The following is a 20336-nucleotide window of genomic DNA, read 5'->3' as shown; positions in this document are numbered from 1 at the left end:
ATTTGTTGAATAACTTTAACTTTAACTTTAAATTTATCTTTAAATTACCAATAGGGATCGGTTCAAGTCGTAAGTAATTTGATATCGTTTTAGCAAAGTCCAGAGTTCGAGTCCTTGTGTATGCAAAAAATCCTGCTGGGAGACTCACCTACCAAAACCAGGTGTGCGACGTGGGTCTGTTCGAATTAGTCAGTACAAAGCTTTGGAATCGGGAGGATGATAATAAATTTTATTTTTGTTTCTTTAAAGAAAATGAAAGTTAAAATTTTTCATATTAGAATTGCAAGCCAAATATAAGATAAGATCGATGATGGAAAAAAAATGCAAGTAGTTGAATTATGGCGTTAACGACACATGGTTTATATGTATAATTCCATCAAAAAGACGAAAGTTTGTGGGCTATGAAAATTATTCAATGGTAAGCACATATCTTTACTTTTGATGTTGATATTAGGTCGAAAATAAGTGTCTAAATTATAATTAAAATTGATTTTTGGTGTTTAAAGATTTTTTATTAAAAATAAGTGTCTAATATTTTATCGTTACACTTTTAAGTGTCTATTGTTAAAAAAATCATTAAGTGACATGTGTCACGTTTATATTTTTTTTGGATTTTAAAGATATTTTTAAAAATCTAAACGTGGTCCGTGTTACTTAATGATAAATACCTAAAATTATAACAAAAAAATATTAAATACTTATTTTTAATAAAAATATATTAAAAATTAATTTTAAATATTATTCAGGTATTTGCTTTTATATTAAGGCTTGATCTTGGGGATAAAGAAACAAGCAATTATTTTCTTATAATATTTTCATATTTTTTTTTGAAGAAAAAAACTAGGAATTCGCCTCGTACAAGGCAACGCTTTATGGTGGCTGATTACGAGCTTATTTATTATAAAGTTAGCATAGGACTGGTCGGATTATATTTTTTTTATCTATTTGATTTGAAAATTATATTACTTCATTCGATTTGAATTTGATTCGAAAAATATACACGTTGCACCCTATCCGAATTCGACCCACTTTATTGAGATAAAATTCAAAGTTGATCTGACTCAAAATAATATATTTATTAAAAAATATTATTTTTGTTAAATAAAAATAGGAATTTAATTGAAAGAAAATAATATATATATATATATATATTATTACAATTATCTCTAAATATATAAAGTAAAATTATAATTTTTTTTGGGTTAATATCATGTCGATTATTTTTTACCCTAAACCTGAATCTGACCCGACCTGAACATAACATTAAAAAACCCAACCCGAACATGAATTTTTTTATAAAAAATATGACATGAACGAGTCAGGTCAAGTCAAAACTCGTCGGATTCGAGTGTCATGTTCATCCTTAATTCCGGAATAGTTTTTATGATTGTGGTGACCTTTTGGTTGAATGCTAGAAAAATTTAATAAGGATTAAAATACAAAAAAAGAAAATAGGTCACCACAATCATAAAAACTATTCCGGAATTAAACCAAAACTTCTAAATATGATTTTAATCCTTAAAATATTAATGTTTTAATAGAATTAATTGCATCATACATCCTCAAAATATGATTTTTGTTCTTAATTAGTCCCTAAACTTCTAAATGTTACAATTTCATCTTTAAACTATGACTATCATTCTAAATTAGTCCTCAAATTTTAGTTTCATTCCCAAACTATATCATTCATTCTAAATTGGTCTGCAAACATTTTAACATTTCAATTTCATCCTAAATTATATGTATATATTAATTGCATTTCACGATAATAAAATTTTTAGGTCAAGTTATTTTATTATATGTTTGAAAAAATAAGGGTAAATTATACGTTTAGTACTTAAACTACTTTGGTCTGTTTTAGTATCTAAACTTTTGATTTTTTTAAAATTCATACCTAAAGTTTAGTTTTTGTTTCATTTTAGTACCCATTCAAAATTTAATGTTAAATTTTGAATTTTTTTGAAAGTTTAAGTACTAAAACGACTAAATTAATAATTTAGGTGCTAAATGCGTTAAATTTTTAATGGAACGGTACTAAAATGAAAAAAAAAGACTAAACGCTAATATGATTTTGAAAAAATTGAAAATTTAGGTACCAAAATGGACCAGAAGTGATAGTTTAGGTACTAAATGCATAGTTTAACCCAAAAAAAATAAAGTTCAGGTTAAATTATAGTTAAAATTAATTACATATTTGGATGAATTTAAGGATGAAATTGGAAGGTTTAAAAGTTTAGGGACTGATTTAGAATAAGGGTCAAAGATTGAGAATAAAATTAGAATATTCAAAAGTTTATAGACCAATTTAGAATGAGGGTTCTATATTGAGGAAATATGATGCGATTAACTCTTTTTTACTATTATGCCTTTATAAAACCCATCGAACCTTTACCTTTAAGTTAGGCTTTTTATTTGGGCTGCAAAATATAGCATTACTATTTGGGGACAGCGTATAGGGTTCAATGGACCATCACTTGCCCAAAACCAATGAGAAAGACATAGCCGCAATGGCAAAAGCCCATTGCTAGAGGAAGTTGTTATAATCAAAGGAAGGCGACCAAGACAAAGTTATGACTAGGGATGGGCACTCAATCCGAACCCGACGGGTTCTGATCTAATCTGAATCGAACGGGCCGGATTATTTTTTTTTTAAAAAAATCAGGTTCGGGTCGGATCGAGTTTTTTTAAGTGTGATATTCGGGTCGGGTCGAGTTCTGGTTTAAGGTGAAAATACCCGACCCGACCAGACTCGAAAAAATATATAATTTTACCTTATATATTTAGGAATAATTACAATAATATCCCTCTATATATAATTTTTTTCAATTACGTCATTGTTTTTATTGAATAAAAATAAATTTTTTATTATTTCGGGTCGGGTCGGGTTTCTAAGTCATATATTCGGGTCGGGTCGGGTCGGGTGAAACCTTGTTTTGGTCGGGTGAACCAAAAACCCGACCCATACCCATCCCTAGTTATGACGGCCAATGAAGTTGAATAGAGAGTAAAACCGTGAGTTGCATCCGAACATAAAGAAGCCTCGTAACGTTAACCGTAGAACTTTTAGTTGCCTTCGTACCTGTAGAATCTTGAGTTACTTCTGAGGGCATTGAGTTGCATTTACCTTAGTTTATGATTACGGATCTACTCAAGGGGTCGAGATGCCTCTGTCACAGTGTCCATATATCTTTTGTCTTGTTTTTACCACGACAAAAAGGCCTCAATTTTACCTATCATGTATGGTACACGTTGAGATGTCTCTGCACTCACAGCAGTGCATTGTTGCAGACTGAGTACCCTCTTATACCTAGTCGAAAAATGTTGAGATGCCTCACGCAAATTACAAGATTACGTCCTAAAACTCGACCGAAAGAGTTGAGAGCCTCCACTCTAACGAGTGTCGAGATGCCTCCACCCAGAATCATTGAGATTTCTCTAGAAGTTCGACTGATGTAGGGATGTCTCTCACTCTTGCTGATATAGCTTGGAGTTGCCTCCAAAGAGTGCCGAGATGCCTCTGTTGTGGCATTGATATGTCTTTTCCCTGATAAAGGGAGAGTTGATCTTTCCCCTTTGGTTTCACCAAGGAAAATATGCCTCCACTAGACAACCGGATCTCTCCAAGAGTGACGATATGCTTCCTCTTTGGCCGAGGGCTTAGAGAAACCTCTACTCAAACCTTTTGCTACAATAACATTATTGATGCTCAATGATCGGACAAAAAGGGATGAGAAGCCTTCGACGACCCTATGCAACATCAAAATGTTGATATCTCTCGAATCCTTCACGTGAGACATAACCTCACCACGAGAGAGATTACATGGAACATCGAGAAAAATAAATAAAAAAGAATCCGCCTTCCTTTGATGTGCTCCTCCCGCTACATGATTAATACCTTCCAGTAACACAACGTAGAGAGCTCTCCGCTTTATCATATCGTCGAGACCCTCTACTACTAAACAAGGACCATTGTCCTATGCTTTCGCAAGCCTTAAAATGCTCTTAACAGTTTATTGACATAAAGATGTCTTTGTTTATTATCTAGACATCTATGAAATATGATGGATTATCTCTTTTTTGGTTAAAAGAGTCGAGATGTCTGCTTCTGAACAATAAGAAATTGTCCACTACCATTATAAGATGTTAAGACGTAAACATGTCCTTAACCATCCCAATAAGGATTGTAATCTTCCACTTGAACGTGAACATTGAGATTCCTTAACCAACACAAAATAGAATCAACCTATAAGGATCGTCTAAAAAGATGCTTTTGTTATTGAACAAATCTAGAGGTGTCCATTATACTTTTCACCATAAGTTTCGAACTAAGCCATTTTATGACATTCCTTCAACTAGAGGGACAACTTGTTATACCATCAAAGATAATCTCTGAAAATTACAAACTCTCCGATAGTCGAGATCTTCATAGAGACCCTTCCACTTACCGGAGCCTCCAAGAAACCTCTATCCTCCATACACAAGTATCATGGCCTCCAACCAACCACATTGCATAGGCAAGACAAGACCTCTAATAGATCAACATGATCTATTAGAGCAAAATCTAAGATTTGAAAGCCATATTCATTTAGTCTGATGACCTACAATAGTCATAATGATCCTAAGTTTAATATCATTAGCTAGAATCACTATAAATACCTCTTAATCATGATTGAGGATCTCTCTCTCTCATACTTTTTATCTCTAATGTAGAACAATATCCTCTCACATGTCGTCTTTATATCTGTTAACGATTATATTTACATCAGTAACATTTTTTGTCCAAACCAAAAGGAATAAACCGTCAAGGATCGAAACAACTTATTTGTTTCCACCAACAATTATAAAATGTAAGAAAAATATAGATGTAGGTGTTCCGCAAAATGTTTCTATTCATGGCTAACTATTGGCTCATAAACAGGAGCAACGCGAGTTGAACCGTGATGGTGAGGTCTTAGGAATGATGCCACAAAATATGTAGCGGACAAAGAATAATCTGATCCACCTGAAATTCTTCCACCATTTCCAACCGCTTATTTTCCAAGGCAAAACCCAAGCCTTCCCTTTGTTTCTTTTGTTCCAATTTTGTTCCTTGTAATGGAAATGCTCATTGATCATCATCTTCAAGCCATTGCAGCTCATCTTTCTCGTACATAAACACATCATTATCATGTCAAGAACGCCAGAATCATTGAAAATTCCCCAAAATAACATTAAACCAAACTTGGGTCTTACCAAATCAACGCCTACTCTCCCTGACCTGTTCTTAACAGCGATTTCCCTTCTTTTTCTCTTCTCTTCCCCCAAAACGAACCATACTTTCTTCCCGAAGTTCCTTCCTTTTCCCCCGAACCCACGGCGGTTCCTCAAAACACCCACCATGTCTAACTCCAGGTCCGCCTTTCCAACCCCACGGGCTCTATCCGATTGGCTCAAGCCACGGTTGCCCTCTGAGTCTCTGACTTCATGGGGGGTCAAACCCGGAACAAAAAACGTCCATAATCTCTGGCTGGAACTCTCCGAAGGCGAGATTTCGCTTCTGGATTCGTCCCCTCCACTTCGTACTGTTAACGTCGTTACGGTTCGTATACTCGGTAAAGATAACCTCGTCCTCGTCGAATCTCGACAGGAATTGTCGGATGGTAGCGTTAGGGATCGGTTCAGACCATTGTCCGAGAAAATGAGGCCCCATGAAACCACCGAAGAAGCCGTTGTTCGTGCTGTGAAAAGAGGAGCTTGGTTCGGTTGTTGTTGATTCTGGGGCCGTGAGGATTGCGCCGGGATCTTATAGGAAGAAGCTGGAGGAGCGGAATTCGGTGTCGTATCCGGGTTTGCCGGCGCGTTATGTTTTGCACTCGGTGGACGCGTGGGTGGAAGGCTTGCCTGAGGGAGATTTTGTTACTGAAGAGAAGGAAGAGTATGAGGATTTTGATGGGGCAAAAGGATTGGAGAAAGCTTTGTCTGTAAGGAAGCATTACTGGAAATGGGTTAGTTCTGATTCTCTTAGTTCCTGAAAATCCACTGATGGATGCGAAATCTTGGTTGAAATTACTTGGATTTAAGTAAAGATTATAGTTTCACTTGAAATGTGAATTGTTAAGCATGAAATGCAACATTGAAATATAAAGTATTGGGTAATATTAAGCACAGGTTTTCAAGAGCAGCTTAATCCTTGTGACTTGGTTTCAGCTGTGTGTACTCCTGAGTGTGGATAAAATGTCTCTGTGTTAGCTTCATAATGGATGATCTAGAGATGAATGCTATTCTCATGTGTGATATTGGCTGGTAAGTGCTGGATGATCTATGTCAAGTCGAGTTTATGAAATTGTAACTTGAAGTCAATTCAGTATGACAACAAAATGCAGTGTTTTTCTAATCAGACGGCGCAAAACAATTTAAATAGGCTCCTCTTGATCCAATCCCACATTTTTCTCGGATGCAAAAGATTTGGCTGATCACCAATACCAAAAACATACATTCAACTACATATCATGTCCCAATATGCTTGCAGTATCCCACAACTTGGCATTGCAAATCGGTAATCCTGTCGGAACAAAGCGAAATCTGTAAATCTTCAAGTCACTACGGTTGAATGATTATTACAAAAGCTATGAAACTCCTCTAATAATGCTACAAGGACAGGACTATTTTTTACTTTATCATGGTTCTGACTTGAATATTTCACGAATATTTCACAAACCACTACGAATGTAGAACTGCTTAGTGCAACATCATATATTACTCATATTTCAGACCACCCCATACACCTCAGACATGCAATCAATCCCACAAAGCTGAAACATAAAATTTAATGCTATGGTGCACAATAACAGTTTCTTCATTACATTAGATGCTTCAAATTTAGCTTGTTGCAATCGATAATTACTGGTTAAAGGGCATTACTAGAACAGAAACTGCACATATGATGCAACCACCAAATGATAATTAAATTGAGGTAATGGACTCGCTATCTACTAGAAGACAATGCTGCCCCAGTTGCCCTGTCATGGAACAAGACAATTAAGCTTAATAAGTAGAGGCATAAAAACATACACTTTTAAATGACCATCAGATTCAGCTGTCTGCATGTTTTTATGCCACATACCTGCCCCGTTGTTTTCCCGAAAAATTAGAATTAGACCTTCCAAGACCAGAGGCCTTGCTTTCAACATTAGTCGCACTCGATCTCTCAAAATTTGCCCCATTAGGTTTTCTCAATATTTTTACATCTGAAAGATTTCCAGCCACACCAGAAGAGATTCCATTTGGATGTTGATTCTTCGTCCCTAATAGCTGTGAATGATCATCAGCTGAATTTTTGGAGATGACTGCATACCCCTTGAAAGCAGCATTCTCATTCTTGGCATGGTTGGAATCAGCTGATAGGAGACCCTTCTTTAGTCGATTAGGCTGTGCCATTGGAGTAACAGCAACAGAAGGCAAAACTGGGGAGTAAGGAGATGAGGCTGCAGCTGCTGCAGCAACTTTGGCAACAGCAGCAGTGGCTGCTATTATCTCTTGTGCTCCCTCTCGAAGCTGAATATAATCGCCCTCAATCAAAAACAACTGGAATCACAATTTCAGATCTTCAGAAAGAATAAACCGCATGCCTATAAAAAGAAACGCAAACACTGCAAGAAACAAACCTCAGGGTGAGCGGCTACGAAGTCATCCAGCTTTCCATACAGCTTTTTGTAATCATGCCAGTGTAAAGGTGCGAGCATTTTCCCGAGCCTATTCGGTAGCTGCAATTCACAGATACTAGTCAAATCCCATTCGTGCTGGACCTAATACCAGTAAGTTGATCTGTGAAAAATTATTAGCAGACCAACCGTGGAACTGGTCCGAATTCTGTGACCATTTGGAATCGTGAGAACAATGCATGCCAACAATGACCTTTCATCAAGCAGAGCTGTCTCTGAAGTCTTAGCTGATATCAAGTAATTAGACTGCCCAGTTGACACCAGATTTTCAGGCAAAAAAGCAACAGTTCTATTTTTTACTGTTGTATCACAGAAATCAACAGAATGGACTGTATCATGAGACGGGCTGGCAGCAGCAGCAGTACTTGTTTCCTCTGTTGTTGGAATTTGGTCCTCCAACACATGATTATTCATGTTCAGAATATTCTGTTCCTGTCCAAGTACAATGTTTAGAGGTTAGAACAGAAAGATTCCCAATGCTTGAAGACTAATCAAATTGGCAAACCTTGGGTTCAGAGTTCAATCTTAATGTCTCATGAAATTGTGAAGAAACTTGTGGCAAGGTTGGTTCAGGCTAGGGGTCCACAGGGTAACTTGCATTTACCGACTGAACAACCTGAAAAGAAATGGTCTCAGTAAGTTGCAATAACTGATAAAAACAACACCAAGTTCACTGAGTGGAATGGTTTTGATTTAAAGAACCTGTGCTTTCCCAGAAGATGATGATATCACAGAACAGAGCTCTGATCCTTTGCTTACATGCTCTAGATAGCATGTACGAATGGTTTGCCCACGTGTCATATTCATTCGATACATCTGAGCTGCCAAGTTTTTGTTCAGATGTTGGAATATGATCCTGTGCGGACACCTGTAAACCCTCTGAAGAAGTCTGGAAAACAGATGAAAACCCATTACATATAATAAAGAATACCTTGTGAAAAATTGATAATGTACAGGTTTGACCATACCATTTGGTTTTGCCACTGTTGGATGGATGACGAATCTGGCATTGTGTAGTGTCCAACATGAGATGCCACAGAATGCCGAACTCCCTGTTGTTTCGTAATAAAAGAATGCAGGGCAGACACCTGCCCAGGTGGGAAGTATGTAGACATACCAACTGGAGCAGTTGGAACACTTGGAACATGGTCATTCTGATTATGGACATTCACAAGGAACAAAAAGATAAAGCAAGTTATAGACGAGACAAAAAGATCACAAATTGACCATTAAATAAAAGCCTAAGCATTACAACTAAAAACTTCCAAAAATCTCAAACCATAAGTTAGATAAAATGTAGAGGGAGGGAGGGAGGTAGGGGAGATGACAACTAAAAAAACTAAAGAAATAGTTGTATCAAATTTTGGTAATGAAATAAATTATCATATGAAGAAAGATGTATACCTATAATATGGATAGTTATAAATATTAAATTTCAGATTCCAACACCATTCAGCAATGACACTTCAGAAAAGCCAGCAATCTTACCGGATTTGGTGCATTGCTAGCTGAAACTAACGATTGAACATTGTCTGAAGCTCCAGTAGAAATGACTGCAGTATTAGCATTTTCTGCACCACTTCCATTAGATTCCACTTGTTGTTCCTTATTTTGAACAAATTGAGATAAATCTTTTGATTTTCTTTGGGACACATGTGATTCATCAGTACAGGAACCATTCCTCTCTCTAACATCAGCCAACTCAAGTTGAAGCTGATGTATTGTATGTAAATGAAGTCTCTCCATCTCTGCAAACTAACATTAACAACCACAAACAAGGGAAACTTAAATTGCTGAAAATGACACCAAATCTATTCATTCAAGGAAAGAAACATGTAAACAAGAAACTAACAGCTCACATACCTGTCTCTGACAGCCATGCCAGAGCTGGTTATATTGTTCTGTACGTTCTCGCAACTCAACCTGTAAGGAATGGTTTGTACTTGACTGCAAAGCATCCATCTCCTGGACACGTGAAATCCAAGTCTGGGCTTCTCTCAACTGTTCATCCCTATAGAGGATGGCTTCTTGAGCAGCCCTATACTGAATATTTAGAAAATGCAACTTGATGTCTTCTAGCAATCAACAGTATACTTAATTGAAATTGTTACATGGCATAAATTTCCAGGACTGCCAAGATAACCAAGAATCGCTAATTTATACACGACTTGCTAAACCTCGCACTTCAATTTAAACGAAAACCAAATCTAGACCAAAAGCAGAATAAGAAAATGAATAACCTCTTCTTTATCCACTTTGATGGCATGCAGTTCTCTATCATTCTCTTCCATTTTCCTTTCCAAGTCATGTATGGTCTGTTCTCTCTCATGGAGTTGCTCCTATTCAACCAAATATAGAAAAAAAAATACAGATTGCAAGTTACAAAAGGAAGCAACCTTAAAGAACCTAGTTGTAGCATTTCCAAGGGTCAGCAGATGTGATTGGTATTTTATAGACCATTCAAATCAGATATTCAATATGTGAATTCAAATAAATAACAATATGCCTTGAAAACAATTCCTGGAAAATTCAACAGTCAACACGTGATGACATAAATTACTTGATGTTTATAATCTGAAATTCTATATTTGATTTCTTGTTCATAAATCAAGATCATATTATCATTCATAAAAGCAATTAAAGCTATCTTTTTTTCTCTGAAAGTTGAATTGCAGAACAAACATACTTTCAATCACATTTTAATTCAAACCTCAAGCTTGGCAACAGCATTGGCATGTGCAGCTATTTTAGCATCACAGCTGCTCTGCATTTCCAGGACCCTTGACCTCGCAATTGCCTGTGCTCGGAATTTAACCTCCATCTGCAGGAGCTCTTCTCTTTGTCTCGTAATATTGTGAATTTGCTGCTGTAATATGTCATCATCTAAACTCCCATCAGCCGTGATAGAGAAGTTAACATCAGCAAGCTGTCTTCCATGCTGCACCTTGATAAGTATTCAACAATGTCCACTTCTCATCATTCTCAGAATAGAATTCAAATTTAAGATTAGAAAGACTTACCTCATATATGGTTCTCTCATTTGATTGTCCCATCTTTGATCTGTCCATTTCCTGCAGATTGCAAGAAAACTGAATAAACCAAAAAATGAACAGCAATGTTCTATGAATAATATCAATAATAATATTCCACAGTTTGATAGGAACCAAATTGATTCATACAATACATTTAAAAACAAAAAAGTTACATGCTCACATATTGGACGTCTAGTTAGTAAGAGATCATCAAGTTTATGGACTCCGACTTATTGAAATATGGATGCAAAATTTTTGCCACATGAACTGTTAATTGTGGATTGATAAGAATGACCACTTGAGTTATTTTTGTGACAACTAAGTTGCAGTCCTTTATTCCATATATAACAGAAACACCTTAAGTAGAAGCATATAGACATTATGTTTCTGGTCGTTAAAGAAAATTTAGAGTGATTATATGTTTATAAAGCATATTAGTACAAACTCGTAATTGTGCCCTTACTAAAGAATTGTCGCTCAAGGACTTTCATGAGCACACTACTCATGTGGGTGTAATATCACCTAATGATATTCAGTTTTAGTGGGAGTTTGTAACTTTAAAATTGCTCGTTTGTTTTAAACACAATTTCAGTTATTTAGATTTAAGGATATTTATTTAAGGTTATTTTTAGCAAAAATAAAGTTTATTTTGGGTTATTCACTCTGATTTTGGTAAAATTTGATCTCACTAATGTTAAAGAGGACCAGATGGAAATAGACATGTGTGGTTCACATTGCATATAATTTTCATGATGCACTCCATGTTTGATCTATGTCATTTGACTATGTTTGTATATGTGTCATTGATGGGTCTAGTCATGATAGATATGGCAAAGGTCTCTTTGATCCTATATGGATATAGTTGATGGACGAGATTGTTATAAAATACTTATTTATGATAGCAAATTTTGAGCTCTTAAGGTTGTACATTTTTCAAGAAACATATGTTGCCTCAGTGAGAGATTGTTGGAGTAAAATCCATATTTGTGGGCACATATGTATAATGTACAATGTTATCATAAAATATGACACAAAATTAAGTGACCAATTATGTTACATGTGTTATATGTATTAAGGTGTCATGGAATCAAAGTATAGGTACCATAAGTTGTATTTATAATTTGATAAGGGGCAAAATTATAAATATTTAAAAGATTGACCTAATATTCAATCTATATAAAGAGGTAGTGGTCCCCCAAGAAATATGTTTTCTTTTATTACTCTTATCCCCGTCAGAGAGTTTTTACGGCAAGAGCAAACCTATCTTCTTGGAATATCACAACCAAAGAAAAACTCAAAGATTTCAACCTATCAATTAATTCAGGTACGCTTCCGTAAATATAGTATTTATTTTATTCTTGATTGTTTAACATGATTAGATCCTGGTTAGTTTTCATATTTATTATGATTTGGTTCTTACAGAAATAATGAAAAAGATTTATTTTTTAAGCCATGCATGTTTCCCATCCATTTTGTGAAGTAGAAAGCAGAGATGACGATCACAAGAGGTGGAGGGACGGTGGGGTTGAAGAGGTGATCGATGAATGATCAAGATAAGCGATTAATGGTCTAATTCAGCTTTCTGTCACCCACATTAATGGTTGTTAACATCGAGTGACTAATTTGTTACAAATCTTTAACGTTAGCGACCAATTTATTACAAATCGTTAATGTTAGTGACCAATTTGTTAGCTTTAAAATTTCAATGGGGAAAATGAAAATTTAATCAAACATTAGTGACTGTTTTTGTAGTTTAACCTATAATTTATGATTCCATCATATTTTAATTTTTTTTTATAATTATATAGAACGCTCTAATAACTTATTCTCTTCTTAGTTTTAGTCAAAAAAGACGTTCGAATGATTAATTTTTTTTGTTAATTAGCCGAGTTACAACAACTTAGCTGATTTAATTTAGATCTTATATCTTCTAAACATGTTCTTAGATTATTTTACAATTTGTATTAACTCCTGCCCACAATTACAAATGAGAAAATTTCAATCAACCACAAAAGATTTAAAAAATAACATAAAAATAAGAGTCTAAACAATATTCAAAATTAACTTTCGGTGCCAAAAGAATTTTTCTTTAAAATTAGGTGTTTAAAGTTTTCTTCATTACACTTTTAGATGCCTACCGTAAAAAAAAACCGTAAGTGACACGTGTCACATTTAGATTTTTTTTTTAATTTTTTTTAAAAAAACATGGACTAACACATATCACTTAACGGTAAACACTTATGTAACGGAGAAAACTTTAGACACTTAATTTTAGCGAAAAATTATGTAGACACTAAAACGTTTTTCGATGTATCATTTATGCATTTATTTTTGTATTAAGCTAAAATTTAGTAAATTGTAGAGTGATCAGTTCAAACAAATCATAAATTGATAATAAACAAAAAAAAATATATATAAGATTGTGATAAGCATAAGGTTTAATACAAAATAAGTGTTTAAACGATACCCAATTTAGACCCGATCCAAAATTTTAATGTATAAATTCAACTAGACCCGATCTAGTATAAGATAACGACTTAATTAAAAAAATAAAATTTTTAAAAAAACTATATTATTATCTCTGGATAGAACAAGATCGAGTCGAAATTTTTTCACCTTCCACCGGAGCCAAATCCCTTAAAAAAAAACTTAATATGGTCCACCCGAATACATATTCAATTTTTTTTTTTTAATTTCGATCTTATCGAATCGGATATCCATCCTTAAATCGCCATCCCTAACTGTGGGGCAACGCGTGATCTTTACAAGTTCCAATTCCAACCGCAAAAAATGCATTACTAACGCTGCACTCTTCCATTGAACCGAAAAAGAAAGCAGTTTTCGGACTCTAGGCTATAGCACCATACTCTTATTCATCTTCCTCAACTGGACTGTGTGGAAACATGGCCATGGCCATGGCGCTCTCAGACACCATCATTTGTCTCACTGCTTCCAATCAGTTGCCTCCACCGGCTTCACCTTTCAACTCTCTCAAGCCCCCTCTTTTCTGGCCCTGGCAAAAGGTACTCTCTTTAACCATGTCTACAGATTCTCAATAACAAAACATGGAAAAATCAGCTTCTCTGTCGGTATGTTCTCATGTTTTGCAGGTGAAAATGGGTCCTTTGAGTGTGTCCCCGATGGGGTTTGGGACGTGGGCATGGGGAAACCAGCTTCTCTGGGGGTACCAGCCATCCATGGATTCTCAACTTCAACAGGTCTTCAATCTTGCTGTGGACAGTGGCATTAATCTTTTTGATACTGCTGATTCATATGGGACTGGAAGACTCAATGGACAGAGTGAGAAGCTCCTAGGGAAGTTCATACGAGAATTCACAGGTTGGTCAATTTCTTTTCCCAATCCAAGTTGAATTTCCCCTTTCTCTTGTCAATAGTTTTTCGATACTTAAGCTTGTATATATTGTGTGCAATCACAGGGGGGAAACGGATACAGGATGATATTGTGATTGCTACAAAGTTTGCGGCTTACCCATGGCGTCTAACACCAGGGCAATTTGTTCAAGCTTGCAGGTTTTTTATTCAATAGCTTCTATATAAGTGATCCCCTTTATCACCTCAATTAGATTAAATCTTTTGAATAATGAGTAATTTGATTAACAAGTGCTTTTCCAGGGCGTCTCGGGATCGAATGCAGGTCGAGAAAATCGGAATCGGACAGTTACACTGGTCTACTGCAAACTATGCTCCCCCACAAGAGTTAGCACTTTGGAATGGTTTAGTGGCAATGTATGAGAAGGTTAACCATGAATTACTTTGTACATTGTTATATGTATCCTTTCAGTTGCATTTAAAATGAAAGACATCATTTGCCTTTGGTATGTGTGTTATATCTCCGGAGGTCATCACCGAAAACAACATCTATCTATCCTTTAAAACCTCTAATATAAACATCTTTGTTCATCAGAGTTTTTAAGGAATTCATGTCCTCTGGAGATTAGTCTCTGAATAAGCTACTATATATGAACAAGATCCCTGGATAAGATTTCTAACAGCCCAAGTAATCTATTAGGGCAAATCCAAGATCTAGCGATTAGATCTATTTAGGCTATTGACCTATAAATACCTATGATGACCCTATACCTAGCAGACTAGCACCATTAGATAAAGTCATTATAAATATCTCTTAGCCGCGATTGAGAGAGGTTTTTTTCCCCTTCTCCTCCAATGTTCATCTACACCAATCATCTTCTTGAACCAGCTAATGGTTACCATCTCACCGGTTGCAGCTTTCCATCCAAACCAAAAGAAGTGAACTGCTAACTGCCTACGAGACTAATTTTTCCCGTCAGCATTGTCAAATCTTGTCCTAGAATTAGCTTGATTCTAAGAAGAATATCTTGTATTTGCATATCATAGTTCTTGTTTTGTAGTTTAGATGGAATAGCTTCCGTTCTTGAACCGGATAAAAACTTGCAGGGCTTAGTCAAAGGTGTTGGAGTTAGCAATTATGGACCCAAGCAGCTTGTAAAGATTCACGATTACCTTAAAGCCCGAGGAGTCCCACTATGTTCAGCTCAGGTAGAGATAGGAGGAATTTTGGATTTTGTTATGTTTGTCTTTCGTGCAGTGAACACCAGGAATAGCAAATGCTATTACGGTCATTGTGGGTATCGTATTTTGGTAGTTCCTGTGATTTGAAGGTTTTTCTGGATTGCAGGTTCAATTCTCTCTTCTAAGCATGGGAGAAGAACAGATGGAGATTAAGAATATTTGCGACTCTCTTGATATCCGCTTGATTTCCTACAGTCCGCTAGGTCTCGGAATGCTTACCGGAAAATATACGCCGTCCAAACTTCCACAAGGGCCCAGGTAATAGAGATGATTCAGTTCATTACTTTCAGGGATACATGGTAAAGAGATTTGAAGGCTCCTTTCAGTGCATAGGTGAGTGCTTACTTCATGATAACCTTTGTTATTTCCTCACAGGAGCCTTCTGTTTAAGCAAATCCTTCCAGGACTAGAGCCCTTGCTCGTTTCGTTACGAGAAATTGCACGAAAACGAGGCAAAACCATGCCTCAGGTACTTCTAATGTCAACTTTGTTTCAAAACTGTTGATATGTAAGCCAGTAGATCTATGGAATATATTGGTTTTCATCAAATTGCCATTTGCAGGTAGCAATAAACTGGTGCATCTGTAAAGGTACGGTTCCGATACCTGGAGTTAAAACGGTGAAACAAGCGGAGGAAAATTTGGGTGCTCTCGGATGGCGCCTGAGTTCTAATGAGTTGCTTCAGTTAGATTATGCAGCGCAGGAATCACCTCGGAGGATGATCCAAAACATTTTCCAGACGAAGTAAACGGTACAGAATCGCAGCAGTTTCGCCTATATAACAGACGGAAATTTTAACACTGCCAAAGAGATTAGACATGGTGGGATCGAATTCGATCGACTCGACTAGCAGGGGTGCACACAAATCCTGCATCTGCAAACATACAGAAAAGAGATGAAGATTGGATTGTGGAGCAATATGCACAACCAGTTTTGAAGCTGACAAGCAGGAAAAAGGGCATGCTTTGTACAAGCAAAAAGATTGCAGATAAAAGCACAATTCTCTCCAAACAAATTAGTCCCTAGAATTTTTGTTCTTTCAACCATAATCCTATTACGAGTAATCATCTTTTTTCACTGTCCTTGATTAACCAACTCCTGGAAATGGTGATGGACAACAACCTGCTTTGTTGTTGGAAAATAAGATTGCTGCAAAATAAAGATTTAGCATTGACTCGAAAAATAATTCGAGAGGAATCAAAATCAAATTTAGTTGTGTCGGGCTATAAACCAATGTAAAGTTGTCCTAATTGGTATAATCGTGAAATGAAATGAACTTGGCTCCTAAGGTTAACACAGCTCGTATAAACCAATGTAAAGCTGTCCTAATTGGTATAAACGTGAGATGAACGTGACTCCTAAGTAGAGGTACACAAAAAATCCGAATATCCGATTTTACGTAAAAAATATCCGAAACTGGATTTGAGAAAAATCGATTTTTTTAAACCGGATCGGATATTTTAAAACCGGATAGTATAACCGGTTTGGGAAAAAATTGGACGACCGGATTTTTTATCGGATTAAAAACCGGTTTGAAAAAAACCGGATAAAAAACTGGTTTTTTATCCGGAAAAAAATCCTGTCTGGGGTTTAAAAATCCGGTCTGGGGTTAAAAAAATTGGATGACCGGATTTTTTACCGGATTAAAAACCGGATTTTTTCAAATCGAAACCGGTTAAACCGGTTACATCATCCGGCCCTCCAAACCGGTTATGATCCGAACCGGTTTTTTTATAAACCGATTTTTTGGTTTGGTGAAAAAACCGGATCGGTTTTTATCCGATCCGGATCGGATTTAAATCCGGCTATGTGCATCTCTACTCCTAAGGTTAACACAACTCATATAAACTAATGTAAAAAATTAACTGACCCTATTCTCATATGTAATGGGGTAAGGGAGAGGTAGGATAATAACTGCCCCCAACGTCAGGTCGAGAGCAGATTCCGTGGGAGACTTCCGGCAGTTAGAATTATGAATTGCCCACCATGAGACTCGATCCCACAACCACAAGGTTAAGAACTTTGCGTTCTACCAACTGAGCTAATTATATAAAAAATCAAAAATTCAAAAAATCATTATAATATAATATCCCAATAATCATTTAAAGGAAGATTTTTCAGTGTTTTCTAACTAAAATAATATCCTATAATGATTGTATTTATAAGTACAAGGCTAGTGTACAATCCAAGTCCAAGCACAACAAAAGTTGAGACAACAATTGCACAATGCATTTTGCAGTCACATCTGTCACTCGATATCCGATATCACACAAGGAAAATATATTTAATCAAAACAAAATAGCATACAAATATATATATATATATATATATATATATATATATATTATATATATATATATAAAAACATTAAAATTCTGTGAAGGGGGTTCGGGGTACAAAATAAAAATGGTTCGTCCCCAAAATATTAACCTCATAATGTTAAAAAAAGAATTTGGAGACTTGAAATCATAACTAGATGTATAACACCTTCAACTCGGTCTAGTTATGAATTAGATCGACGGTATTGTACTAGTGCAATCGACCGAGTAAGTCTCACCTGCAGGGGATCTGAACAACTTCTATTACTTATTGGCTCTGGAGGAAAACTCTGGCAAGAAGAGAGAACGAAATGGGAAAACTATTATATATGCATGATACTCTCTTGATTTCTTTGAAGATTTAAATTGGGAACTTCGATACAGCTGCATTCTTAAAGCTAAGCAATGAGAAAAACCCCATATTTACTCGAGTGCAGAATCCGAATCTCGACACTTACGGTACTATTCACCGAATGAACCTCAAGTTGAATGTTGAGGCATTGTAAAGAAAAACAGAGTACAAAAAGATAACGTTTGTTGAAGGATGAGCTTACCTTCAGGCCTTTTCTGAAATGGATGTACATAACTCTGACTAACACTCGAGCTGTTTTGGAACAGATGACTAAATGTACAGTATGTTTGCTGGAATTATCACAAAACAGAATTTAAACATAAAATATAACTAGGAAGATAGGGAAACAAGCATCACAATATCATTAGATTGCAAATTTGCAGTGCTATGATATCCTCAAAGTTCAGGAAGTGGATAAACTGACATCTTAAACACTATGCAACTGCTTGATTGAAAGTTATACATGAGGAGGAACTAACTCAACGTCTTTATGGTCCTCCAAGTATTGCATTTTCGATATCCTCTCTACTCAATGCATAACTGAATCGCCTTTCGATGTCTCTTTCAAGATTCCCAGGTCCATTCTTCAAGTACCTGCAGCATATAACACAATCTTCTTAGCCAAATAAAAGATAAAAATTCGGATAAAGTTGAGAAGAACGATGTGCAACACTTTTCACTCATTTTTTATTCATTTCCTTCCAACTTTCCCCCACCGAGATCATCAAGCAACCAAATGCAATAAATTTGAATGCGTTTACAGGTCTTAATGAATTTCAGTAAATAGAAATGGTTCTTTATAACAGATTGTATCAGAAGAAGATATGGCTAGATCGAACCCGAGAACCAATGTACACAAGAAAAAGAATTCGATTTTCACCAAGGTGGCAAGGTCTGGAAAGAATTAAGCCTCCTCTAAAAGCTTCATATAGTTACTAGTTAACATCCAAAATCTTTTGCTCACTCTCTATAACTAATAGCACCGATTTTCCAACATATCTTCTTTTCTGGACTTCTATCCCGCTCTCTTAATTTATGCTTAAAACGAGACATTCAAGATTTTTTTCGCTTCATAAGTCGAACTCTAAGATGGATTTGCAACCAAGAAGCATGATTGTGATCACCAATCCAGGTAACACTTGTAGGTGGAAATGACTATACCTTCCAAACTTTGTCCCAATCATTCTCGATTCGGCACGGCATTCGAATGCCATTCTGTCTAACTCAATGGAACTTGATCAAGTCAACTAAATTTTGTAATTATCAACCCCGTTTGCTAGTAGTTCACATCAATCACCACAATTATTTAAAGGAATCTTCTTAGTGTAATTAGAGATGCAATACCTACAGTTTAGAAACTTATATGCTAACTCATCTTAATCCCTAGAAATGACATAATGTTTGTAATTCAATCGTACCAACGAAATTTCTTCCCTTTCTTTTTAATGTACTCTAATTTAGCAGAAGTACCAATTTTACACCATCTAAAAGTATTCTCAAAACCCAGTTAACAATCGATCTAAATAAAGAAACCCATCTCAAATCAAACAGCTAAAATCCATCGGTTTACCTTACGTAAAGATCAGTGACATCGAGAGATAACTGGGCATGCCAATCAGGTTTTTCAATCAACCAAACAGCACGCTCCTCTCTGCTTTGATAAAACCCTAAGCTCCCAAGCCATGCTTCAATGCAGGGCAAGCCGTGAGAGTACAGGGGTTTGTTCCTCTCCGGGAGCCTGCTGAGCCAGTCATCTTCCGCCGTAGGCAACTCTCCGGCTTCCGACGATTTCGAAGAAACAAAGGTTGCGATTCTCCTTTGAGATCGAGGAACTGAGTTGGGAAACGATAGGGATTTCCGGAAAAGTGAAAAACAGGGGAATTTCGTATGAGTCGATGAGGCATGCGTAGTGATGATTAACTTTGAGACATGAAAAGCAGACATTTTCTTGTTCTTCGGGTTTTAATTCGCAAATACTTTCTATTCAATTGTTGTTTGGTTGATAATTTGATAAAAATGGAGTTTTTATTTTCTTGAAGATGATGGCTGTGGAGGTGAACTGGAAAAAAATGATTTCCACTGTAAACTGAAACTCCATACCATTATCTTCTTCGTGTTTGTACGGTTCAACGGCGGGACGTAATGGGAACTAAAGGGGCATCTTGACTAGGGACGGACATGTGTCGGGTTTTAGTCCACCCGACCTGTCTGAAAAATTTATATTTCTCATCTGATCTAATTCGATTCGAAAAATATATATCTTCCACTAGATACGAACCTAACCCTATAACATTTGAAATAATAAAAATATTATTTTTATTCAGTAAAAACTGTGATTTAATTGAAACAAATAATATATTGA

The 20336-nt window shown here is 36.0% G+C and overlaps 4 protein-coding genes and 1 pseudogene across 6 annotated transcripts; 2 read left to right on the top strand and 3 right to left on the bottom strand.

Annotated features, from left to right (window-relative positions):
- The first annotated feature begins 5007 nt into the window (after positions 1 to 5007).
- LOC120207853 lies at positions 5008 to 6160 on the top strand (annotated as a pseudogene).
- A 189-nt stretch (positions 6161 to 6349) lies between these two features.
- Positions 6350 to 8474, bottom strand: LOC120207852. Its single transcript, XM_039207270.1, has 7 exons — positions 8403 to 8474; positions 8206 to 8316; positions 7830 to 8132; positions 7644 to 7742; positions 7103 to 7563; positions 6966 to 6998; positions 6350 to 6541 (listed from the first exon to the last, which is right to left on the bottom strand). Coding segments are annotated over exons 3-7 (879 nt in total). The 5' UTR covers positions 8115 to 8132; positions 8206 to 8316; positions 8403 to 8474; the 3' UTR covers positions 6350 to 6540.
- Positions 8270 to 10799, bottom strand: LOC120207820. The gene is made up of 8 exons (XM_039207243.1): positions 10721 to 10799; positions 10411 to 10644; positions 9941 to 10039; positions 9564 to 9743; positions 9189 to 9455; positions 8669 to 8854; positions 8403 to 8589; positions 8270 to 8316 (listed from the first exon to the last, which is right to left on the bottom strand). Exons 1-8 carry the CDS (start codon positions 10766 to 10768, stop codon positions 8270 to 8272), a joined length of 1248 nt encoding a protein of 415 aa, XP_039063174.1. The 5' UTR covers positions 10769 to 10799.
- A 2731-nt stretch (positions 10800 to 13530) lies between these two features.
- On the top strand, positions 13531 to 16399 carry LOC120207851 (pyridoxal reductase, chloroplastic-like). Of its 2 annotated transcripts, none has more exons than XM_039207269.1 (8): positions 13531 to 13755; positions 13843 to 14071; positions 14170 to 14263; positions 14366 to 14489; positions 15170 to 15271; positions 15411 to 15562; positions 15680 to 15786; positions 15851 to 15969. In XM_039207269.1, coding segments are annotated over exons 1-8 (930 nt in total). In that variant the 5' UTR covers positions 13531 to 13635; the 3' UTR covers positions 15853 to 15969. The 2 variants fall into 2 exon arrangements, with proteins under 2 accessions (XP_039063200.1, XP_039063199.1); XM_039207268.1 differs by having other exon boundaries at positions 13534 to 13755; positions 15680 to 15773; positions 15867 to 16399.
- On the bottom strand, positions 15000 to 20124 carry LOC120207854. 2 transcript variants are annotated; one of them, XR_005524245.1, is made up of 3 exons: positions 19545 to 20124; positions 18408 to 18568; positions 15000 to 15009 (listed from the first exon to the last, which is right to left on the bottom strand). XR_005524245.1 is itself a non-coding variant. In XM_039207272.1 (2 exons), exons 1-2 carry the CDS (start codon positions 19916 to 19918, stop codon positions 18463 to 18465), a joined length of 480 nt encoding a protein of 159 aa, XP_039063203.1. In that variant the 5' UTR covers positions 19919 to 20122; the 3' UTR covers positions 18279 to 18462. The 2 variants fall into 2 exon arrangements, 1 of the variants encoding a protein (XP_039063203.1); XM_039207272.1 differs by lacking the exon at positions 15000 to 15009 and having other exon boundaries at positions 18279 to 18568; positions 19545 to 20122.
- Positions 20125 to 20336: the final 212 nt, after the last annotated feature.

The sequence above is a fragment of the Hibiscus syriacus genome, unplaced genomic scaffold, assembly GCF_006381635.1.
Source record: "Hibiscus syriacus cultivar Baekdansim isolate YM2019G1 unplaced genomic scaffold, ASM638163v2 tig00015426_pilon, whole genome shotgun sequence".
In the NCBI taxonomy this organism is placed as follows: Eukaryota; Viridiplantae; Streptophyta; class Magnoliopsida; order Malvales; family Malvaceae; genus Hibiscus; species Hibiscus syriacus.
The sequence above is the reverse complement of the archived record's forward strand: the minus strand, read 5'-3'. Positions and strand labels throughout refer to the sequence as shown.